Source organism: Punica granatum, chromosome 2 (genome assembly GCF_007655135.1).
Source record: "Punica granatum isolate Tunisia-2019 chromosome 2, ASM765513v2, whole genome shotgun sequence".
Classification (NCBI taxonomy): Eukaryota; Viridiplantae; Streptophyta; class Magnoliopsida; order Myrtales; family Lythraceae; genus Punica; species Punica granatum.
Genome location: NC_045128.1, coordinates 29,441,421 through 29,465,923, shown reverse-complemented (window position 1 = coordinate 29,465,923; position 24,503 = coordinate 29,441,421). Strand labels below are relative to the sequence as shown.

The 24,503-nt window shown below is 38.0% G+C and overlaps 6 protein-coding genes across 14 annotated transcripts; 4 read left to right on the top strand and 2 right to left on the bottom strand.

Annotated features, from left to right (window-relative positions):
- The first annotated feature begins 824 nt into the window (after positions 1-824).
- LOC116194459 (nudix hydrolase 26, chloroplastic-like) lies at positions 825-2,664 on the top strand. Of its 2 annotated transcripts, none has more exons than XM_031523268.1 (6): positions 825-995; positions 1,107-1,157; positions 1,496-1,588; positions 1,823-1,917; positions 2,025-2,139; positions 2,248-2,664. In XM_031523268.1, exons 1-6 carry the CDS (start codon positions 924-926, stop codon positions 2,320-2,322), a joined length of 501 nt encoding a protein of 166 aa, XP_031379128.1. In that variant the 5' UTR covers positions 825-923; the 3' UTR covers positions 2,323-2,664. The 2 variants fall into 2 exon arrangements, with proteins under 2 accessions (XP_031379128.1, XP_031379127.1); XM_031523267.1 differs by having other exon boundaries at positions 1,496-1,606.
- A 1,831-nt stretch (positions 2,665-4,495) lies between these two features.
- LOC116193858 (nudix hydrolase 26, chloroplastic-like) lies at positions 4,496-6,026 on the top strand. Its single transcript, XM_031522604.1, has 5 exons — positions 4,496-4,537; positions 4,997-5,089; positions 5,288-5,382; positions 5,512-5,626; positions 5,738-6,026. The coding sequence occupies exons 1-5, from the start codon at positions 4,496-4,498 to the stop codon at positions 5,810-5,812; spliced, it is 420 nt and encodes a 139-aa protein (XP_031378464.1). The 3' UTR covers positions 5,813-6,026.
- A 659-nt stretch (positions 6,027-6,685) lies between these two features.
- LOC116195367 (nudix hydrolase 26, chloroplastic-like) lies at positions 6,686-9,671 on the top strand. 6 transcript variants are annotated; one of them, XM_031524509.1, is made up of 8 exons: positions 6,686-7,046; positions 7,156-7,206; positions 7,545-7,637; positions 7,863-7,957; positions 8,076-8,190; positions 8,299-8,399; positions 8,480-9,087; positions 9,414-9,671. In XM_031524509.1, exons 1-6 carry the CDS (start codon positions 6,918-6,920, stop codon positions 8,371-8,373), a joined length of 558 nt encoding a protein of 185 aa, XP_031380369.1. In that variant the 5' UTR covers positions 6,686-6,917; the 3' UTR covers positions 8,374-8,399; positions 8,480-9,087; positions 9,414-9,671. The 6 variants fall into 6 exon arrangements, with proteins under 6 accessions (XP_031380369.1, XP_031380368.1, XP_031380371.1 ...); XM_031524508.1 differs by having other exon boundaries at positions 8,469-9,087; XM_031524507.1 differs by having other exon boundaries at positions 6,691-7,046; positions 8,533-9,087.
- A 778-nt stretch (positions 9,672-10,449) lies between these two features.
- On the top strand, positions 10,450-12,084 carry LOC116195368 (nudix hydrolase 26, chloroplastic-like). 3 transcript variants are annotated; one of them, XM_031524513.1, is made up of 6 exons: positions 10,464-10,659; positions 10,784-10,834; positions 11,114-11,224; positions 11,452-11,546; positions 11,685-11,799; positions 11,911-12,084. In XM_031524513.1, exons 1-6 carry the CDS (start codon positions 10,582-10,584, stop codon positions 11,983-11,985), a joined length of 525 nt encoding a protein of 174 aa, XP_031380373.1. In that variant the 5' UTR covers positions 10,464-10,581; the 3' UTR covers positions 11,986-12,084. The 3 variants fall into 3 exon arrangements, with proteins under 3 accessions (XP_031380375.1, XP_031380373.1, XP_031380374.1); XM_031524514.1 differs by having other exon boundaries at positions 10,485-10,659; positions 11,114-11,206; XM_031524515.1 differs by lacking the exon at positions 11,114-11,224 and having other exon boundaries at positions 10,450-10,659.
- A 118-nt stretch (positions 12,085-12,202) lies between these two features.
- LOC116195362 lies at positions 12,203-14,103 on the bottom strand. The gene has a single exon (XM_031524502.1). The coding sequence runs from the start codon at positions 13,991-13,993 to the stop codon at positions 12,491-12,493; it is 1,503 nt and encodes a 500-aa protein (XP_031380362.1). The 5' UTR covers positions 13,994-14,103; the 3' UTR covers positions 12,203-12,490.
- A 4,181-nt stretch (positions 14,104-18,284) lies between these two features.
- On the bottom strand, positions 18,285-19,502 carry LOC116195363 (acidic endochitinase Pun g 14, amyloplastic). Its single transcript, XM_031524503.1, has one exon. It carries the CDS (start codon positions 19,435-19,437, stop codon positions 18,538-18,540), a length of 900 nt encoding a protein of 299 aa, XP_031380363.1. The 5' UTR covers positions 19,438-19,502; the 3' UTR covers positions 18,285-18,537.
- Between the last annotated feature and the right edge of the window lie 5,001 nt (positions 19,503-24,503).

Here is a 24,503-nt window from a genome sequence, read left to right as displayed (position 1 = left end):
ACACACTGCTAAAATTCCGTGAAAGAGGATAGTCATCTGGAAGAGCTGGATCATTCAGACTTCAAAATTTTCAACCATTTTATCTCTCAGTTCGAAACCGAGGGGATCCCAAATGCATTCATCTTACTTTTCAATAAAATTTTCCAGCCGAAAAGTGAAAAAGTCTAAAGACGTTAAATAAATAAATATATATATATATATAACTCGTCAATTAAACACTAATAACATCTAGATATACCTCAAAACATAATTAATCTATATAAAATTTCTTCAAGTTGAGCTCCATTTGGAAGTGCGGTTGATGGTTGCTTATGTTTTTTTTCTTTTTTTAAGCAAAAGCAATATTCGGTGAATTATTTTGAAGTCATAGTTTGATAAATTATTTTTTGTCCAACCTTCATTCAAAAGCCTCATTGGCTCTGACTAATCCAATTCATACTTGGTCAACTCACTAAGAGTTAAAACTCCTAAATTAAGGATTTTCTTCATTCACAAGACTCAACACCCGAGACCTTGACTAATGATGTGGTTGAGTATACCTATTGGAAACGTGATCTTGTCCAGTTAATAGGTGCTTATGACAACTTTCTACTTATTCTCTATTTCAAACATCAATTTTTTTTCAGCAATTTCATAATTGTTATCTCCTAAATACTTGAATTTATTATAAAATTATTTTTCTTCAGCCATTATATTTCAACTCCTATATATTTACAACAACAATACTCTAAAACCAAGCCTTCCAGTTCCTTGTACCGGGGAACTTAATATATATATATATATATATATATTAAATTCAGCAATATAGGGACAAAAGTGATGGGGGGGGGGGGGGGTGGTATTGCAAGTCATCGTCTTCCTTGTAAATAGTAGTCTACCCCTGATCTTGTTCTCGTTCTCTTTCCGCATCCAAACCAACCGCAATGGAAGCACAAGCTCCTCCTCAAGGGTACAGAAGAAATGCGGGCATCTGCCTCATCAATTCATCTAACAAGGTCCCTTCTTCAATCAGTTCTTCTCCCTTTTCCTTAATTTCTTTTATTTTTTTTAATATTAATTCGATGTGATTATTAAAAAAAAAATCTTATGCAAATTAACATCGACAGATATTTTCTGCTTCAAGGCTCAATCGCCCTGAAATTTGGCAGATGCCCCAGGTATTCTCTCTTCATACCCTTCTGAATCCTTGCATAACTTATTCACTCTAAATCCTTCAGTTCAGTAATCTTATCTCGCCTTTGGGAGTGTTAAATCACACGAGCAATTGCTATAATATATTGTCATTCATTGTAGCAAATCTTTGCTGCTATAATTTCATTGCTTGAATCTCGTCACTTCGTGTCACAAGCTCTCTGCTTTGGCTCTGATTCGATCAGTGGTCATACAGATATAAGGACCAGAATGCGGACATCTAATAGGAACCAAATCACTAATTATCTCTCTCTCCAGCGATCATCTTACAGAACGGATAATGTCGATTAATTTTTCTCATCAGGGGGGTATCGAAGAAGGTGAGGATCCAAAAACTGCTGCTTTCAGGGAGTTGAGGGAGGAGACTGGAGTCAGTTCTGCAGAAATTCTTGCAGAGGTTCGACTTCTAGTTTTTGTATGTCTCTCCGGTCGTTGGCAATTATCGGTTTTCTTTACAGTTCTTGTAGTCGTAATCATCCAACTTGAAACATCAGCAATCTCTACAACCCCAAAATTCCGAAAAAAAAAAAAAAACTAGCCTTATTAACTGTAACGCCAATCGTTCTGTTATAGATTTTCTTCTAACGCGTACCACATATCAAGGCATTACAATTGCATTTGAATGTTGCAGGTTCCATATTGGTTGACATATGATTTCACACCCGAGGGTAGGGAAAAACGCAAAATCAGATGGGGTACCGACTACAAAGGCCAAGCGCAGAAGTGGCGAGTACTTAGTAGTGGATTTTTTTCGCTCGCATAAGAGTAACCTGGTCTCCCATTTCTTATTCTCTTCCAATGTGATATTAAGTTCAGTGCCACGCAACCTGCAGGTTCCTCTTTAAGTTTACTGGCAAAGAAGAGGAAATCAATCTTTTGGGTGATGGAACTGAGAAGCCCAAGTTCGGGAAGTGGTCGTGGATGTCACCCGAGGAAGTCCTTGAGCTTGTGAGTACACTATCCCAGCAATCTTCCTTGCCATCTCTTGAACGAAAATCATATCTTCTTGTCTGTCTCTTCGTTTTCAAATTGCATTTTGTCCCTTTCTTAATGCAGGTAGTAGACATTAAGGAGCCCATCTATAAGGAAGTTTTGAGTTTCTTCGCTCCATATCTCAAAGAGCAGCTTTGAAGGCCCAGAAGATCTTTTCGTGCTTGATACGATTCCACAACAGTTTCGCACTAATTAATGGGAATTTGTCTCCAAGAACAGCTTTGAATTTCAGGTGTTTTGCAGCAACTAAGATCTGAGATCTTCATCCCATTCAGTGTTTCATATTTCTATCGCAGCCTTCCAGCAGTTGAATCACTATCATATGCCAATCTGTCTTGAAAGACGCAGTCTTTAGGACCTGCTCGGCCCTTCAGCTGATGTCGAGAAAAATTCTTCGATTCATAATCAGACAGTCTTTGGACAACTTTCTGAGAACTGTCCGATGTATATGATCGGCAAAAACGCTGGCAGATTTTGGCTTTTATAACAACCAGAAATCGTGCAAATTCTCATACAAAGCAATCAACAAAACCACTTGCAAGATCAAGACTGCACGAACCAAATCCGACCTAAGATCAACCCGAAGGCAGAAATAGGTCAGTGTCACTCAACTTTCTATGACTGGAAAACGGTCCCGAGGCCCATTTTTTGATGGTCCAAGAGACGAAGGAGCACATCTATCCCTATCTTAATTCCGACAATTTCTCAATCTCTTCAGTCACAACCTCGGCGACGATCTCACGAGAGAACATTTTGATCGTATCCGTTCCTGCCTGCCTTCTTCTATCCTTACATTCCTCAGGGCTACTCACCAAATGCCTCATGAGTCTCCGAAGCTCACCCACTGAGGGCTCCTTCCAAAGGTGGCCCTTTAATGAACTTATTATTACTTGTTTAAGGGCCCGAAGGTGGCCCTATTAATTTATTATTAATTGTTTCCCCCAATAACAAATTATTCCACCCGTCAATCATTCATTCATGCATTCAATTCAATCAATTTTTTTAATCCTCTTTATTCTAGTCAAATTTGTTCATCATTTGTAAGGTTCAATTAAACTAATTTTGTTCTCTTAGTCATCGACTTCTTTTATCGAATAATCTTTCAATGTTCCTCTTTTTTCTTGCTTTCACTTTCAAGTTTTTATTTTGGGTTGTTTCTAAAATAATTTGGGCTCTTATTCTAATGCAGGCAACAAAAAAAAATAAAAATCATTGAAGAGAATGTAGAGCAGTCACGTGCTTACTCGCATGTTGATTAAGAGGTTCTGGTGAAGAATGGTAATTGGTCGACCATAGTCTTCGCCCGCCTGCTCGAGGTCATCAGCTTTGACCATATAATTAAAGTTTTATGCCTGCAATAGAATTTGACCGGACAGATGGCCAATGCCGTCGGTATGTTGGCCATGGCCAATCAATACGAGTAAATTCAATCAACTTTTACGAAAAATAATATTTGCTCTAATTCTTCAATTCTCCTTTTCTTTCCTCGACTCCGAAAGAAATGTATTTTTTTTTTGGTAAAAGAAGAGATTTTTCTTTTTATAAGTGAAAGGGATCTGTGGCCACCGATGTAGCAATCCTCACAAAGCTAACTATATGACCGCAGCATCCTTCGTTTTATGGGAACATGTGATGCATCATGAAATCTAACTAAGAGACTATCACCATAATGCAATTGATTAAATTATCTTGAAATTCGCAGATCATAAATTTGGTATGTTTCATCAATCATTCCATGTCAAACAGAAAATGTTGTTACTACCATATAAACGTGCTCAAAACTTTACTGAATTACATGATGGCCCTAATCATGACTCATGGTACGTCTCCGTAATCATGCTATTGACTTACATAAGTCAACTAAATATAGTTCATCATTCGCTTATGGACATAAGCATAATCTATATAAATTTCTTCAATTTAAATGAAACAATAATTAAGCTTGTCCAAATGAGAAGCCAAGGGATTTGTCCTGGTTATACGGAGGAATATAAATAATCACCTCATCCCAAATTCAAAATCCTCTGGGGTTAGTTTGTAAGACTTTAGGCCAGTTTACCTTGTCTTATAGAATGCGTACAAGGCTTTGGAGATTAGTCGAGCGAAATTTGAATACCCCATGACATCCAAAAAACCAAAAACAAATTCCAAAATGAATTTTTTTTTCTTCCCCTTTCTAGTGAGAAATAGTTCGGGGGGGAATTATAAACAAATCCGATAGCCGGGGGAGTATTTTGCAAGTCTTCCATATGACAATAGTCCACAAGTTCTGCTCTCATTTGTCATTTCCTTTCCTCACCAACCAACCACCATGGAAGCTCAAGCTCAAGCTCAAGCTGAAGCTCCTAACAAGGTCCCTTCTTCAAACAGTTCTTCCCCCCATTTTCCATTAATTAATTTACATTTCAATTCATTTTTCCTTGTTCTTTTTTGAATCCATGTGATTACTAAAATTTTTTATTCAAATTAAATTGACTGATTTTTTTCGCTTCAAGGCTCAAGCACCCTGAAATTTGGGAGATGCCCCAGGTGTGGTCTCTTCGCTCATGATTCCCTGCTCATTCCTTGAATATCCTAATTCTTCGTGATCTCAAAGTGAGGAAGCACTAAACTCGTGAATGAGCATTAACCACGCGAGTAATTAATTGCTATATATATAGTTGTTGGTTATAATTATAACGATTTTACCGCTATGATTTCGTGCCTTGAATCTCATCGCCTCATTTCACAAGCTCCCTGCTTTCATCCTGATTTGGTCAAAGAGTATTCACCGTACTGATCCTCGATAATGTCGTTGGAAGATTCTTGCTAGGGGGGTATCGAAGATGGTGAGGATCCGAAGACTGCTGCCTTTAGGGAGCTGAGGGAAGAGACAGGAGTCAATTCTGCAGAAATACTTACAGAGGTTCCCTCCTAGTGATCGTATTTCCTCCTGTCGTTGATAACTCCGGTTTTTCTCTAGAGTTCTCTTTGTCGAAGTCATCCAACTTGAAACATCAGGAAATCTCTACAAGCTCAAAAATACCCGTATCGTTCTGTTCTGCCTTTTCTTCTAAGCTGCTCACTTCCATCAAGGCATTATGATCGCGCTCGAAAATTGTAGGTTCCATATTGGTTGACTTATAATTTCCTACCCGAGGCTAGGGAAAGGCCCAAAATCCACTGGGGTACCGATTATAAAGGCCAAGCGCAGAAGTGGTGAGCACTTATATACTCAAAAATTTCATCCGCCAAACAGTACCCAGGTTTCCTATTTGTGCGGGTGAACTTTCGATATTTATTCTCCTCCAAATGTGTAGATTAAGTTCAGTGCTACAAAAACTGCAGGTTCCTTTTTAAGTTTACTGGCAAAGAAGAGGAAATCAATCTTTTGGGTGATGGAACAGAGAGGCCCGACTACGGGAAGTGGTCATGGATGTCGCCTGAGCAACTCATCGAGCTTGTGAGTACACTATCCCAGCAATCCTCCTCGCCATTTCTGGAATGAAGAAAATATGTTCTTATCTCCCTCCATCGTCAAAATCACATCTTATCCCGTTTTCTGCTTCTGCAGGTGGAAGACTGCAGGAAGCCTGTCTATGAGGAAGTTTTGAGTTTCTTCAGTCCACATCTCAAAGAGCAGCTTTGAAGCCTCGAAAGATCTTTCCGTGCTTGATATGATTTAGAACAGTTCTGCACTAATAAATCGGAATTTGTCTCCGATAAAGGCTTTGAATTTCGGGTTCTATATACCATTCAGTGTTTCATATATCTATAGCACCTTCCAGCAGTCGCATTACTATCAAATGCCAATCTGTCTTCAAAAACATCTTCAATGAATAAATAGGTCAGCCTTTCAGCTATTGTCGAGAAAAAAATTCTTCCACTCATAACCAGACAGAAGCTTTAGACTACTTTCTGAGAAAACACATTTCATCGTCCGTTTGAAGTAAGCAATGCCTAAAATTTTCATCTGGGACAACTGGATCATTTAGACTTAAAATTTTCAACCGTGTTTATTTTTCAGTTCGAAACAGAGGGGATCACAAATGCATTCGTCTTACTTTTCAATAAAATTTTCCAGCCGAAAAGTGAAAAAGTCCATAGACCTTAAAAATATATGATATATATTTAACTCTTGAATTAAATACTAATAACATATAAATATACCTCAAAAAATAATTCATCTATATAAAATTTCTTCAAGTTGGGCTCCGTTTGGAAGTGCGGTTGATGGTTGCTTATGTTTTTTCTTCTTTTAGGCAGAAGCAATATTTGGTGAATTATTTCGAAGTCATAGTTTTGTAAATTATTTTTTGTCCACCCTTTATTCAAAGGCCTCATTGGTTCCGACTAATCCAGTTTGTGCTTGGTCGACCCACTAAGGGTTAAAGCTCCTCAATTAAGGATTGTCTTCATTCACGAGACTCAACACCCGAGACCTTGATTAATGGTATGGTTGATTATACGTGTTGGAAACGTGATATTGTCCAGTTAATAGGTGATTACGAAAACAACTTTTGCTTATTATCTATTTCAAACATTAATTTTTTTAATTTTAGCAATTTCATAATTGTTATCTCCTAAATACTTGAAGTTATATAAAATTATTTTTTTTCAGCCATTATATTTCAACGCCTATATATCAGCAACGACAATACTCTAAAACCAAGCCTTAACGAAATAATAAGGGCCAGTTCAAAACAAATGCGATAATCGGGGGAGTATTTTGCAACTCATCGTCTTCCTTGTAAATGATAGTCCAACCTCTGGCCCTGTTCTCGTTTTCTTTCCGCACCAAACCAACCGCCATGGAAGCACAACCTCCTCCTCAAGGGTACAGAAGAAATGCGGGCATCTGCCTCATCAATTCATCTAACAAGGTCCCTTCTTACAATCAGTTCTTCCCCCTTTTCCTTAATTTCTTTTTTCTTTTTATATTAATTCGATGTGATTACAAAAAAAAAATCGTATGCAAATTAACATTGACAGATATTTTCTGCCTCAAGGCTCAGTCACCCTGAAATTTGGCAGATGCCCCAGGTATTCTCTTTTCATACCCTTCTGAATCCTTGCATATCGTATTCACTGTAAATCCTTCAGTTCAGTAATCTTATCTCGCCTTTAGGAGTGTTAATCACCCGAGCAATTGCTATAATATATTCTCATTCATTGTAGCAAATCTTTGCTGCTATAATTTCACTGCTTGAATCTCGTTGCTTCGTGTCACAAGCTCTCTGCTTTGGCCCTGATTTGATGAGTGGTCATACGGATAGAAGGACCCGAATGCGGACGTCTAATAGGAACCAAATCACTAATTATCTCTCTCTCCAGCGATCATCTTACTGAACGGATAATGTGGATTAATTTTTTCTTATCAGGGGGGTATCGATGAAGGTGAGGATCCAAAAGCTGCTGCTTTCAGGGAGTTGAGGGAGGAGACTGGAGTCAGTTCTGCAGAAATTCTTGCAGAGGTTTGGCTTCTAGTTTTTGTATCTCTCCCCAGTCGTTGACAGTTCTGGGTTTTCTTTAGAGTTCTCGTAGTCGTAATTATCCAACTTGAAACATCAGCCTTCTCTACAACCTCAAAATTCCCAAAAAAACTAGCCTATTAACTGTAACGCAAATTGTTCTGTTATGGATTTTCTTCTAACGCGTACCACATATCAAGGCATTACGATTGCATTTGAATGTTGCAGGTTCCATATTGGTTGACGTATGATTTCCCACCCGAGAGTAGGAAAGAGCTCAAAATCAGATGGGGTACCGACTATAAAGGCCAAGCGCAGAAGTGGCAAGTACTTAGCACTGATAAGTTCTCGAAAATTTTTGCTCGCGTAAGATTAACCTGGTTTCCCATTTCTTATTCTCTTCCAATGTGATAATTAAGTTCAGTGCCACGCAACCTGCAGGTTCCTCTTTAAGTTTACTGGCAAAGAAGAGGAAATCAATCTTTTGGGGGATGGAACTGAGAAGCCCGAGTTCGGGAAGTGGTCGTGGATGTCGCCCGAGCAAGTCCTTGAGCTTGTGAGTACACTATCCCAGCAATCTTCCTTGGTATCTCTTGAACGAAAATTATATCTTCTTGTCTGTCTCTTCGTTGTCAAATTGCATTTTGTCCCTTTCTTTCTGCAGGTAGTAGACATGAAGAAGCCCGTCTATAAGGAAGTTTTGAGTTTCTTCGCTCCATATCTCCAAGAGCAGCTTTGAAGCCCCAGAAGATCTTTTCATGCTTGGTAAGATTTTAGAACAGTTTCCCACTAATTTATTTGGAATTTGTCTCCAAGAACAGCTTTGAATTTCAGGTGTTTTGCAGCGACTAAGATCGGAGATCTTCATCCTATTCGATGTTTCATATTTCTATTGCAGCCTTCCAGCAGTTGAATCACTATCATATGCCAATCTGTCTTGAAAGACAGAGAGTCTTTAGAACTTGCTCGGCCTTTCAGCTGATGTCGAGAAAAATTCTTCGATTCATAATCAGACAGTCTTTGGACAACTTTCTGAGAACCGTTCGATGTTACATGATCGGCAGAAGATCAGAAATCATAGGAATTCTCATACAAAGCAATCAGCAAAACCACTTACAAGATCAAGACTGCACGAACCAAATCCGACCCAAGATCAAACCCAAAGGCAGAAATAGTTCAGTGTCACTCAACTTTCTATGACTGGAAAACGGTCCCGAGGCCCATTTTTTGATGGTCCAAGAGACGAAGGAACACATCTATCCCTATTCATACCCTTCATTAATTCCGACAATTTCTCGATCTCTTCAGTCACAACCTCGCCGACGATCTCACGAGAGAACATTTTGATCGTATCCGTTCCTGCCTGCCTTCTTCTATCCTTACATTCCTCAGGGCTACTCACCAAATGCCTCATGAGTCTCCGAAGCTCACCCACTGAGGGCTCCTTCCAAAGGTGGCCCTTTAATGAACTTATTATTACTTGTTTAAGGGCCCGAAGGTGGCCCTATTAATTTATTATTAATTGTTTCCCCCAATAACAAATTATTCCACCCGTCAATCATTCATTCATGCATTCAATTCAATCAATTTTTTTAATCCTCTTTATTCTAGTCAAATTCGTTCATCATTTGTAAGGTTCAATTAAACTAATTTTGTTCTCTTAGTCATCGACTTCTTTTATCGAATAATCTTTCAATGTTTCTCTTTTTTCTTGCTTTCACTTTCAAGTTTTTATTTTGGGTTGTTTCTAAAATAATTTTTACTCTTTTTCTAATGCAGGCTACAAAGAAATAAAACTCATCAAAGAGAATGTAGAGTAGTGATGCACATACTCGTATGTTGATTACGAGGTTCCGGTGAAAGATGGTAATTGGTCGACCATAGTCTTCGCCCGCCTGCTTGAGGTCATCGGCTTTGACCATATAATTAAAGTTTTATGCTTGGAATAGAATTTGACCGGACAGATGGCCATGGCCAATCAATACAAGTAAATTGATTCAACTTTTACGAAAAATAATATTTGCTCTCGTTCTTCAATTCTCCTTTTCTTTCCTCGACTTCGAAAGAAATGCATTTTTTTTTGGGTAAAAGAAGAGATTTTTCTTTTTATAAGTGAAAGGGATCGGTAGCCACCAATATAGCAATCCTCACAAAGCGTAAGTATATGATCCGCAGCATCCTTCGTTTTATGGGAACATGTGATGCATCATGAAATCTGACTAAGAGACTCTATCACCATAATGCAATTGATTAAATTATCTTGAAATTTGCAGATCATAAATTTGGTGTGCTTCATCAATCATTCCATGTCAAAATAGAAAATGTTGTTACTACTATATAAACGTGCTCAAAACTTTATTGAATTCCATGATGGCCCTAATCATGACTCATGGTATGTCTGCGTGGTCATACATACTGACTTACATAAGTCATCGTGTCATTCAGACGTCAATATTAGACATTTTAATTGTTTTGTTTGATCAACTAAATATAGTTCATCATTCGCTTATGGACATAAACATAATCTATATAAATTTCTTCAATTTAAATGAAACAATAACTAAGCTTTCCAAAATAAGAAGCCCAGGGATTTGTCCTGGTGATAAGGAGGATCATAAATAACCACCTCATCCCAAATTCAAAACACTTTTGGGGTTAGTTGTAAGACTTTTTGGCCAGTTTACCTTGTCTTGTACGCTTGTAGGCGTGCATACGAGGCCGTGGAGATTAGTTGAGCGAAATCTAAATACCCCAAGACATCCAAAAAAAATAAGAAGAAATTCCAAAAGGATTTTTTTTTTCCTTCCCCTTTCTAGCGAGAAATAGGTAGGGGGGGAATTATAAACAAATCCGATAGCCGGTGGAGTATTCTGCAAGTCTTCCATGTGACAATAGTCCACTAGTTCTGCTCTCATTTGTCATTTCCTTTCCTCACCAACCAACCGCCATGGAAGCTCAAGCTCAAGCTCCTCCTGAGGGCTACAGAAGAAATGCGGGCATCTGCCTCATCAATTCATCTAACAAGGTGCCTTTTTCAAACAGTTCTTCCCCCCTTTTCCATTAATTAATTTACATTTTATTTCCTTTCTCCTTGTTCTTTTTTAAATCCTTGCTATTACTAAAAAAATTTATGCAAATTAAATTGACAGATTTTTTTTGCTTCAAGGCTCGGGCGCCTTGAAATTTGGGAGATGCCCCAGGTGTGGTCTCTTCGCTCTTGATTCCCTACTCATTCCTTGAATATCCTGATTCTTCGTGATCTCAAAGTGAGGAAGCACTAGACTCGTGAATCAGCGTTAATCACACGAGTAATTGCTATATATATAGTTGTTGGTTATAATTATAGCGATTTTACTGCTATGATTTCGTGTCTTTAATCTCATCGCTTCGTTTCACAAGCTCCCTGCTTTCATCCTGATTTGGTCAAAGAGTATTCGCTGTATTGAACCTCGATAATGTCGTTGGATGATTCTTGTTAGGGGGGTATCGATGATGGTGAGGATCCGAAGACTGCTGCCTTTAGGGAACTGAGGGAAGAGACTGGAGTCAGCTCTGCAGAAATACTTGCAGAGGTTCAGCTCCTAGTGATCGTATTTCCTCTTCTTGTTGATAACTCCGGGTTTTCTCTAGAGTTCTCTTTGTCGTAGTCGTCCAACTTGAAGCATCAGGAAATCTCTACAAGCTCAAAAATCCGAAAAACTAGCTGTTGTAACCCGAATCGTGCTGTTCTGGCTTTTCTTCTAATGCTCGCTTCCATCAACTTTTCTTTTAATGCTCACTTCCATCAAGGCATTACGATCGCATTCGAAAATTGTAGGTTCCATATTGGTTGACTTATAATTTCCTACCCGAGGCTAGGGAAAGGCTCAAAGTCCACTGGGGTACTGATTATAAAGGCCAAGCGCAGAAGTGGTGAGCACTTATTACTGATATATACTCAAAAATTTCACCCGCCAAACAGTACCCCGGTTTCCTATTTCTGCGGATGAATTTTCGATATTTATTCTCCTCCAAATGTGTAGATTAAGTTCAGTGCTACGAAAACTGCAGGTTCCTCTTTAAGTTTACTGGCAAAGAAAAGGAAATCAATCTTTTGGGTGATGGAACTGAGAAGCCCGAGTTCGGGAAGTGGTCGTGGATATCACCCGAGCAAGTCCTTGAGCTTGTGAGTACACTATCCCAGCAATCCTCCTCGTCATTTCTGGAATGAAGAAAATATATTCTCATCTCCCTCCATCGTCAAAATCGCATCTTATCCCGCTTTCTTCTCCTGCAGGTAGAAGACTCCAGGAAGCCTGTCTATGAGGAAGTTTTGGGTTTCTTCAGTCCACATCTCAAAGAGCAGCTTTGAAGACCTGAAAGATCTTTCCGTGCTTGATATGATTTAGAACAGTTCTGCACTGATAAATCAGAATTTGTCTCCAATAAAGGCTTTGAATTTCAGGTTCTATATACCATTCAGTGTTTCATATATCTATAGCACCTTCCAGCAGTCGCATTACTATCAAATGCCAATCTGTCTTCAAAAACATCTTCAATGAATAAATGGCTCAGCCTTTCAGCTAATGTCGAGAAAAAAATTCTTCCACTCATAACCAGACAGAAGCTTTAGATTACTTTCTGAGAAATGTCCGATGTATCAGTATGCGATCGGCACAATCACTGGAACATCTTGCCCTTTATAGCGACCAGAAAACCTACCCATGCTGATACAAAACAATCAACAAAACCACTTTACAAGATTAAGACCGCGCGAACCAAATCCAACCCAAGATCAAACAGTGTAGGTGGGAAAACGGTCCTGAGGCTGATTTTCTGATGGTCCAAGAGATGAAGTAACATATCTGTAGCCCTATTCATTCCCTTCCTTCCAACAATTTCTCGATCTCTTCACTGACAATCTCGGCTACGATGCCAGGAGAGAACCTTCTGATCATATCCCTCCGCGCCTGCCTTCCTCTGTTCTTACGTTCCTCAGGGCTACTGACCAAGTGCTTCATGAGTCTCCGAAGCTCGTCCACAGAGGGCTCAGCCCATAGGTGGCCCTTAAACGGCCCCTCCACCACCTCCACCATCCTTTCCACAGGCAGCGGGTATGAGTTTTCCTCGGTCAAGTACTCTGTGGGACCCGACCAGTTCGTGGCGATCAAAGGCAGGGACATAGACATTGCCTCCACGAGTGGCCTCCCCCATCCTTCCCCTCTCGACGGGAGCACAAAGGCATCAGCCGCCTTGTAAATCCTCGGAAGGTCGGACTGCGGAACATGGGTTCCAATCACATATATTGGGGCCCACCCGTTCCTCGGCTTCTCCATATTAGAATTGTCGACAAACTCAACAATCTTGTTACCAAAGTTCCGATCAGAGTGGTAAGGGTTTGTCAACAAGTACAAAGAGACACCATCAGCACCATCGAATTCTCTCAAGTACGCACTTAATAATACATCCCAGCCTTTCCTGAACTCCCATTTGAAGACACTCAAGAAAACAAACTCCATTCTCCCATTCAAATCCTGGGCTTTCGACCTCTCGCCTAGTACTAAATCTCCTAGAGAAGAAAGATCCATCGGCCAGTACTTTTCGGGGTCGAAGAACTCGACATCTATAGGCTGCATGATCTTAACAACCTTTGCCGGGTCCACGCCGCTCGAAACGAATGTCCGGACATGGAAATCGGTTGGAACCCACACGTAATCCATCCGGTTGCACCTCCTGGCGTGCTCCAGACCCACCCGGTCGGACTCGAACATAGTCCGACCAATCACGTACCGGTAATGCCCGTACCCATATGGGGGACAGGGCAGGGTCTGGAAGAGGGGAGGATACCAAGCGCCGGGCTCGCTGTGACACACCAAAATGGTCCTGTCAGGCGCACATTGGGTCCGGTGGAGCTCCAGGGCTAAGTTCCTGATCTCCACAGGCAATCCCTCCCAGAACTCTATGGATTCAAGATCTCCATGCTGCTCAATACCCAGTTTGAATTTGGGGCTTTTCTTGATTCTCAGGTGATTGTGAATGGACAGGACGTACGACCAAGCCTCTGAGCTGTAACCGCCGCCGGAGAGGAACGGAGCCATCCACAGCACACAGTGAGAGGGGTCGGCCGAGAGGTTCGTGCCATCGGAATGAGGGTTCTGTCGAGGTTTAAGGGGGAGGAGCCGCCGGAGGATTTGCTGAAATCTTGTCAGGAGATGGGCTTTGAAGAAATGGGTTCTTGATGCTAAGCCAAGGGAGACTGCCAGCAGGAGGACGAGGATGGACGAGAAAAAGAAAAAGGAAAGTCTGGATTTTGAAGTGCGGGAGGGAACTTGATTAGGGTTTGGGTGTCGAATGTGCGGTTGGGTTTCGTCGGAGCTCATGAAGTTCGAGCAGAACGGTGAATCGGTGAACGCCGGAACTAAAAGATCGGAAACCTTTCTATGGGTCCATCTTTACTTGGGAGGAATCATTCTTTTGAAGGATCCAAAATGTTCCTTGAAAGTTTTTACCATTGTTATCAGAACCGGACCGGACCGGCCGGTTCGACCGGTCGGACCGGGAACCGGCACCATGTCCGGTCCGGTTCGCCTAAAAACCGAAATGGCAGTTTTGAACCGCCGGACCCTTTGAACCGGCCGGTTTTAAGCAAAATTTCATTAAACCGGCCGGTTCTATGGGTTTTTATGGGTTTCCTATTTAATATAAAAATTGGTTGGTTGTGTAAAGATTTGAACTCATGACCTCTTACTTTTCATATTAGCATACTACCAACCAAGCCACCACCACTTTTTTGTTCTTTTAACTCTACTTTTAAGTACTTATTAAAATAAAATATTTATTTTGAAGTAAGAAATATTAAATATATAGATACTTTCTTATACTATTATTATATTTCTTTAAAATCATCATACTTTTATCTTAATTATCACAATTTTTTTAATAATATGAATATTTATTTTATTTTAAATAAACGAGCGGTCCGACCCATCGAACCCTCGGTTGGACCCATAAACCCATGACCCCGTATCCCTTCCGGTTCATCATCCGGTCCGGTTCTGATAACACTGATTTTTACTGTCAAGGAGGATGCAACATGCGATGCCGCCAATTGAAAATATTATCATCAATTTTTACTTTTTGATTTATTATAATAGTTTATGCAGTAGCTTATCCAATATATATTATTTTTTGGATTAATGACTCAAAAAGTACTAACTTTAACTCATTTTTAATTTTGACAGGAATTTTATTTTTTTAGTAAAAAATGCATAATCTTTGATTTTATTTATCAGGTTAGGCAATATTTTTCATCCATTTTGCTAACTCAATCCTGGCCACCACACTCGATTGGGATCATCGATGCCCTCTGAGATCATCGACAACGCTAATTCGGATTGCGGTGCCTAGTTGAGACCCTCGTCGTTTCTCTAATCAAGGCCCTTCTCTCTTTTTTTCTATAATTTTTCTTTAATTTTTTTGTTATTTTTGCTGACATAGCGTGATACTATTTGCTACATAAGCACCAATTTCCACCACGTCAGAAAAATGGATAGAAAATCATACAAATACCTAATTTGACAAGAAAATTAAATTTTGTATTTTTTTGACCAAAAAATAAAGTTTGTGTCAAAATTAAAAAATAAAATAAAATATAAACTTTTTTGGGTCATTATTCCTTTTTTTTTATAGTTCCAGAGATCTTATTCCTTTAGTAGAGTACGGGTCGAAGGCCAAAAATAAAGAATTTAATTTCCTTAAACCATGGCATAATGATCCCAACAGTGTCACCAGAAAAGGAAGACCTAAAGTGAGATTGAGAAAATTCAAAATCTACCAATCAACGCAAGAATTACCTCTTTAAAGGTGAAGACTATACCTATTAATTATTTCTTAGCATATTATGATCAGGTAAGACTTTTCCTTTTCTAGGATTTAAGTTTCGAGCGAATCATCATGCCGTCTACTTCTGATTGGGCGAAGGATTGGGAAAATTACCCAAAAGATCGTATTTTGTAAGAGGATTAACTTTTAAATAATTACCTTCGTGATCATCGTATTTTTATGATATGAGTCATTTGTGATTATCATAGATAAAAAGAAAACTATCCAAATTATCATAGCTATACAATTTAACTTTGTTGTTAGATTACACATCACTAATTTCTTGCCATGCCCGCATAATGCGCAGGGCTGTACCTAGTTAATTCCTAAGCGACTTTGTCGTTTAATTCTCGAGCTAAGCTAATAAAATCAAACGTCTACGACCCAGCCCTTTTATCGATCAATTAGCTTGCAAGGATGGCGAACATCTGACGTTATATATATATATAAATATACACATTCGTTCTTATCTATTTTAAATCTCTTCTAGAAGAAACTCAAAATTTTTAATATAAACAAAAGAAGAGGGAGGAAATGAAAACCAAGTCAAATTAAAACTGCATGCACCGTTATTTTTCAATTTCAGAATTTAATGTTTGGTTTTAATTGGATTCAGTTTTAACACCATTTCTCGCTTTTTTACCCCTCAAGACTTTAGGATTAGAAATAACACAATTGTTTAATTAAATTCTAACAAATTGAATTGATTTTGTTCAATAGGGACCACACGAGGCTGTGGCTAGTCGCCAGCGGAATGTATCAGTTATACCGTGTTGCGATCGCGCTGACCATATTGTTCAGGACTGAAATGACTAGACATTGGTCATTGCCGTAACTATACATACTAGATGCATGTGCCCACTATGTACATATTTCTTTTGAACTCATATGATTATTCCGCCCTATGATTGAAATAAATTTTTTTTTTTTTGAAAATTATCGTTTATTGAATTTGTTGTGTCCGCTAATTTCCTCTTCTTCAATTCACAAATAAATCCATGGGCCTTTCATACCAATATAAGTTTAACATAATTGAGTAAATTATGATAACTAAAATAATAAAAATTAAAAGAAAAATCCTTGACGTGTGTGAATTGGGTGAGAGAGAGAAAATGGGAGAGGAGGCGGATAATAAAGGCGGGGATTGTGCTTATTTATCGAAATTACGTTCCAACCCTATTCTATGAGTAATCAATTCACAATATGTATTCTAAGTGTGAAAATGAAACTCCATCGTCAGAGAAAGACCGAAGTTACTTCTCTTTTTCTTTTGTATAAGTTAAAGGAAAGATCTCGAAGAAGAAGTCTTAGTTCAATGGTATAATTAAGTGATATAAGATGCTGATTCGAAGTCAAGAAATGTTGAGTTTGATCCTCATCAGCGAGATATATATGCCCATTTATTTCGAATTATTTTCCGTTTTTATAATTTGTTCAAAATAGAGGTTTCCTTAACTTACCACAAATTATAAAAGAAATTGTTTTTCCAACTAATGAGAGCTTCTAGAAAAAAGATGAAAGACGTCATTTCTTTTCACTTCCAAGAAAAAAACATAGATAATAATACTTAATAAATTATCTTTTTTCTGGTTAAAAAAGGGTTAATGAGCTTAAAATATATATCAATGTATAAATGAAAAATAAAGCTAGATAAAAGGATAGAGTAGTCACACTGACGAGAATGATCCTAAACTTTTATTGTAAAGTAAGCACTCTTCTGACTACATTCTTTTTCGAAATTGCTCATTTTAAATTTTTGTTACTTGGTGAAATTTTCTATTTGGATTGTTGTACTTCATATTTTGCATTCCAAATGCTAAATGCTTGACTACTAATTAAAAATATTAATGAGCTACTCAGTTAAATTTTTCCATTTTTAACGTTGCATGAAACAAAGAAGAAATAATTTAAATATAGAAATGTAACTTTAAAGACTTTGAATATAGAAAATTCACTTCTATACTTTGATCAAAATTATCATAAAATTATATTTTCAAATTCTAATTAACAACCGATCATGTACATCGCACCGGGTATCTTTTAACCAATTTATAATAGTATAGATGTAGGTTAGTGTACTCATATATTTTCATATTTTCTTCAGAAATATATCTGACTCTGCGCAATCAATACAAGTTATTAGGTCAATATAAAAAATGGAAAGAAAAAAGAAAATGGATATTTTTCTGGTTACAATGAAGGACATAGTGCAGTCAAATAGAAATTCTTATTGAATAGCTAATAGAAAGTACGAATAGTCCCGTAAGGAGTATCGAATTTAAAATTTTTTGATTACTAGGCAAAAGCGTATGTCACTATACGCTGCACTCTCTTTCGATAGAAAATGGATATTTGATCTTAATAATTTTCTAATTACGTAACACAAACGGAGATGGCTTCTTCGATTCTTCTTTTTCTTCCTTTTGACTGCGAAAGATATGTCTTATTTTTTCTTTCCTTCGTACTTTTATTCTTCTTTTTCCTTAATATGCAAGCCAGCGCGTCCCGAAAGATCAGACTAAGAGAGTTGACACGAAATGGACGATAATTCGATCGATTAAATCAGCTCCATTTTTTTGTTTTTTCAGTAAAAAATTAAATCAGTGCACTTCCTCTTTTGATAATTAAGAAATTTTTTATTCGATACTTGGTAATGAACAATTCGTACCACTTTATTAGTTATTTAGTATTTTTATTTTATTATATTAAGCATGTGACCCATCTTGTGACCGAAAAAAATCAGCTCATTAACGGATCGTAACATTAGTTTCATCGATCATTCCATGTCAATATCGAAAATGCTGTAACTGTTACTACTCTATAGAAGCACGTACACAAAACTTCATTGAGTAATATATATGATGGTCTTATGATGATTCGTGGTGTGTCTGTCTCTACTATCACACCCTACATAGCTGGAGGCCCCGTGCTGTTCATATGCCAACGCGAGACATTATTTGTTTTGTTTATTATCTTATCATAACACGAATATTATCTCCCCAAAATCGTCCGATTAAGAGGGAAGAGTCATGAGACGGTAGACTCAAACTTGATCCTTTATGGTAGTGCTGTATGTAGTGTCGTAGAACTTCGAATACAGCATGACACCACCATATTTTGCCGATGTCTTGATCTGGGGGAGAATCTGACCAGTCAGCACATCCGGAGGGATGTATCCACTCCCTGCTGCCTCTGGAGCTGCCGGTAAGCCGAGGAATATTTTCCCAGCCGTTGTCGATGAAGTCCATGTATTCCAAGAACTTAAGATATCATTGGTGTTGCCCGAAGAGTATTGACACTGGGCCAGGGGATTGTTGTAGAACTGAATCCAAACGTTGTCGAACAACCCCGTGTTGAGGGCTGCATCGAGATGGCTATCAGGATGCGGGCACTGAGGCGCCGCCGTGAGGTAAACCTTTGCTGCTTGGGTGCTGCGTGACGATAAAGCACGCGCAAGAGTGTCGTAGAACGTAGTCGTACCAAGCTCTATGTCGAAGTCGATTCCATCGAGTACTGCATCACCCAAAGGACGAGAGGAAGACTGTCCTCCTAGGAAGTTGTTCCACAGGTAATCGGCGAAATTGTTGGCATCGGCTTCAGAGACCAAGGAGTAGTCTCCAGCGCCACCACCAATAGACATGAGAACCTTGATATCCTTACCCTGGCAGCTCCTTATTTCGTCGCTCAGGCCAGTGCATGTACCAGCAGCCGGGTCGCAGTGGCCGGCGAGGTTGACCACCGGTGCTCGAAAGTTGCCAAAAGTAGTGACAAAGGACACGATCACGTAAGCGTACCTCCCGGTGTCACATGTTGATGCCAAAGTTCCCTCGCCGCCATTCTGGCCCCAGTAAATGGCAATGTCGCCCGCAGAGATGGCTCTTGCAACAAGAAGAATGGAAAGAGATAGAAGTAGAGCTCGAGAAAATGGAAGAGTTTTGGCCATCGGTTCTGGTGGTTTGTCGGACCAAATTCTTGAAATTGAAAATTTATTTGGTTAGCTAGCTCTGCAAAATGTTGTCCGCAGGGGAGGCTTTATATAGAACGAGTGAGGGCCCCACCACCTCTATCATTTCTTTGAAAATAAAAAAAGAAATGAGATTGGAACGCCAAAAGTGTAAAAAAAAAAAACTAATCTAATTAGTTCAAAAAAATACAAACATGATTTATTCAAGCAGTTCAGCGCTCGTTCTCTATGAATAAGATTTCAATAAGCCTGACTTATTAGGTTTCAAATATCATTATGCACACCGTAAAAAAAAAGGTTCAAATGGTTTGATATAATATATATATTTTCTTTAAGTAAGATTTTGTGTTTAAATCTTATAAATGGAGAAAATCAAAGATTTCGAGCGCGCTTTTGGAAATACAAAAATGAGCTCTCTGCGCATCGCCAATCATGGCAAGAAGAGGATGATCCCGTGTCAAAGTTAGCTTCAGGGGCTAAGTTGGAAACTGTGATCGCTTTGGGAGTTCATTTGTTTGATAGGATGATTTACGAAATGTGCTCGGATGGGCTCCCTCTCTATTTGGCCTCATGGAGAATTTTTAGAACCCTATATTGGATACCTCTGAAAAGCCCAATGATTAGGTGACCTTAGGAACTTGTTGGAAGTCACTTGTGGCCACTCAAGAGGTAATGATCTTCGAAGATCGACCGAAAGAAACCTTCTTGGTCCTAGGAACCTCCGAGGTTGGCTAAGCCTGACTTCGGGTATTAACAATTGGCCTGATGTGCCGACAGCTCAGGAGCCTTGCTAGGATGGCCCAATTTTTTACTTGGGAATCACTCGTGAGGTGTGAACGGTTTTCACAGAGCGATTTGAAGAGTGCTTTATTGTCTTGGGAGCCCCTAGGACTTGTTGAGCCTGATCTCGAGTGCTCATGATTCACCTTATGTGTTAGCGACTCGGGAACCTCGCCAGAAGCCGTCTGCAATTACTCGGAAGTCCTTTGGATCAAGCAAATGGTTTGCAAAATGTGTTCAGAAAGGCTCCTCATTAGTTTGGCAATATGAGAAATCTTTGAAGTCCAATATTGGATATCTTCATATGGCTTAGTGATCGGGTGATGAATAGTACTACTAGAGTCTAATTTTGCTTACTCAAGATCACACGTCATTTGGATTCTCCAATTACTCTCTGGGATCCGTGGGGGAACCATGAGGGCTTCTACATTGCCATGCTTCGAGGTTGTCGGGTTGACGCTGTTGACCTGGCTATAAATCGTGATCCGGGGTCTGTCGAGCCATTTTCTATTTGCGTTCATGAGGGTCGTAGCCGAGAGTCCTATCACTGACCCTTAAGAGCCGATGGGTTAAAACAGGATGTTGACAAATCTGTCACCGGTTATTTCATTACATTGGGAGGCTATCCAATATCATGGAAGACGAAGAAATAGACTACAATCTCTCGATCATTCGTTGAGGCAAAGTATCAAGCAATGGCAACAACAGTTAGTGAAGTAATTTAGTTGCGTAATCTCGTTTCTTCACTCAAGGTGCAACAAGACCAGCTGCCTCGATTATTTTGCAACAATCAGGCAACACTACACATAGCAGCCAATCATGTGTTTCACGAGTGAATGAAGCATATCAAAATCGATTATCGCTTTGTCCGTGAACATATATGTTCAAGTGTTGTCATTATTGTCCACGTGTCTACGAGACTTCAACTGGTTGATATATTTACTAATGTTCTGGATCGAGATCAATTCCACTTTCTTCTTTCATTCCAAAAGTTATCAATCATCATCATTATTATTTAATGTTTATTTTTCTTTTAAGAAATTGAAATAATTAAAAAAATTTAAGAAATATTCTAACGGTGCTAGTCAATATAAACAAATGGAGGAGTGTCATATTTTCTCAATATTGAACCAAGTGTCATTTTAAAAAATCTAATTTACCCTAAATTTAATAAATTTGGAGATCAAATATACTCCTCATTCCCTGCTTCTCTTCTCCATGTCTTCTAAAACCAAGCACCTGCCTTACCAAAAAACGCTAATAATAGTTCTAATGCCGAAATGCTTCGGTCATTCTATTTTATCATGTGATATTAGCAAGCATTAATTGAATTGTAAAAACAGTTTAATGATGAGGTTAATCACTTGATAAATCGTCATAAGCGTTATTAATTGTAACAACTTTATTTATTCTTTTTCACCATATATTTTAAGGTAATTGAAGATTTTTTTTCCGTCTAATGACATGAATGGTCCCTAAACTTTTGGGTGAATAATGGTCCCTAAACTTTTATTGTTTTTATTTCCATTCCTACTTCAATTTATTTGATCTTAGTCCCTCCACTTTGAAATGAATAGAACTGAATTAAAACAAAAGAAATGAGCATTTGATTCAACCCATGAAATGGACAACAAAAATAAGTAGTTTTTACAATCACCCATTAATTTGTCAAAGAAAAATTGTATTTGTAATAGCAAATTTTTATTTTTAATAATCACCAGTTAATTTGTCAAAGAAAAATCGCATTTGTAATAGCAAAATTAATTCAAATTATTTTTAAAAATTTCTTGTCAAAAGTTCATTCTGCTTAAAAAATAATATAAAAGTGCTTATAAAACATCCGATCCTCCAAACAACCTCCGAATAGTGTCAATGTTTTAATACTTTCTCAAAAGCTGGGGGAAGGATGAAATTTGTCTGATGCAACTAAATGAATTACACATGGCCATCAGTGATTGGTCAGTAGGTAATGAATTTGTGGTAGTTGGCCTACACACGTCAGTAAGTTTAATGGATCTTATCTTTAATGGAAGGAAGAACTTTCAAAATTATGATAAAATTGAGTGACTAACGTCAATTAAACTAAAGCAGGGGACAAAAAGTAAAGGAAAAAAATTCCAAGAGTCGGTCATCTTCTTTTTTTATTTTTCCCTTGATAAAATTTGTCGGGCCCACCAATATAGCAACCCCATAGGACATAATCATATGTGTCCAAATACCGCCACGAGATGTTCGATATCAATTATAACTATATCAATATCTAAAGGTTTAGATTTATCACTAGACCCCAATGAGATTATAGAGAAACATAATTCATCCACGAGTTTACAATTAGAGTATTACTTTCACAAGCAGCTTTTCCAACAGATAAGCCCGAAACTTTCCCCTTTTTATTTGCTCCCAACTGTCCAAGGAGATTTAAATACCTAGACCTAGTGTGTAGAATACTAACACGTTATCAACTCAGTTACGTCTAAATGGTGAGTCATCTTGTCATTGGTACAAGAAAATGCCCTAAATCTGTGTCATTCTTGTCCGTCTGCCAAAGTCTAAAATTATGCCTCTACGTAGTCACATTCGTCCATTCACTTGGTAAGACAGTGTCTCCGTTCACCTTAATGCATGTTATGTGGGGACATGAAATTGAGTTCAAAGACTAATTGATGTCCTTAGTCTTGGTCATCTAGGCATATTCTAGATACCATTCAGTGAACAAGTTTTGGGTTTGAATTTAGAACATACATGAAAAGTTATTGCAATAATTGCACATCTAATGATATCTTACCAGTCCTTGAAGAACATTGGCATTACATCCTTATCGCGAAGCTACCAAATTATAAACAGATCGAAATCGATCTTGTAGCATATCATTTATTATATTAAAACTACGAAATATTGAATACGAGCGCTACAGCCTTTTGCAAACTAAGTTTGCGGGCCATCTATTAAAGAGATTAATTGATGCAAACCAACGTGGCATCGATCATCTCTTGAGCACACAAATTTCCATGAGTTTATACATACGCTACTTTTTTTTTTTGTAAGAAAACTATAGGAGATTAAGAAATTGCTTTTAAAATCAAAGAGGATAGTAGCACAGTGACGCACGTTTTCGCCTATCAATTAAAAGAGGTTGCAAGTTCGATACTCGTGTTGGGACAACTCGTACCAATTTATTAGATATTATGATTTATATTTTATAGTATTAAGCTTATGCATCTCCCTTGTAACAAAAAAAAATTTAATTTTTAAATTTTTATTACTTTTTTTGGATATATACCATGATATTTAAAAGTTCAGTGAATCTCAACTAATACAGTTCGAACTAGATTGGCCCACTAACGAGTAAAATTTTCCAAATTAAGAATTTTTTTCATTCACATGACTTGAACCCAAAACCTTTTTTTTTTTAAATAAACATCAAACTGTTTGAACTTTTTCTCGTTGAAGTTTCTATTACTTTTGAAATTCATATTATTTAACATTGGCCTTACATCTATTTTTAATTTAACACTTTTTTTTTCAAGAACATAGGATATATGATGTGATAAATAAAGTAAAGTTTCTAATATTGCAACTATATTTCACCAATTCTTTTCAATTAAATGTGAGAAGATAATTCAGTACGTCTCAACATTTTTTGTTTATCCAATTTTATTATATACTTTAAAAGTTATCTAAAAATATTCAACGTTTGTATTGTATTTCATATTTATCTCACCTTCATTTTTTAGTCAAAATTGACGGAGCAGCTGCCATGACTTGATTAAAAGCGTAACGGTGTTTACTTGGATTATTTTGTTGACCATCCTGGTCCATTCTGGTCCTGTCCCTCTTTCTCCTCTCCTTCCTTTCCCATTTTCCGCGCCACCTGACAGCAGGAGCACTTCTTGGACTTCCCATGTTGTTTTTGTTGTTGTTACTTCGACCATCAGTGTCATGTCAGCAACTAATGCTCAAAATCAGACGTGACTTCAGAAGGACATGACGGACTTTATGTTTTGGTAAACGGAACATTAAATAATGTCTTCGCATACTAATCTCATCTATTAAATATTTTAACATTTAAACTTAATCATTTAATATTTTATCACTTATAATATAATCCTTTATATCTTATTTTTGCAAATTTTGCCTACAATATTATCGAGTCAACCAATGCATCTTATCATGTGGACCAATCATAATACACAACGTCATCATCAACTAACCAGTTTAATAAACCATCTATAAATCAAATTAAACCGATTAAGTTCATCAATTAA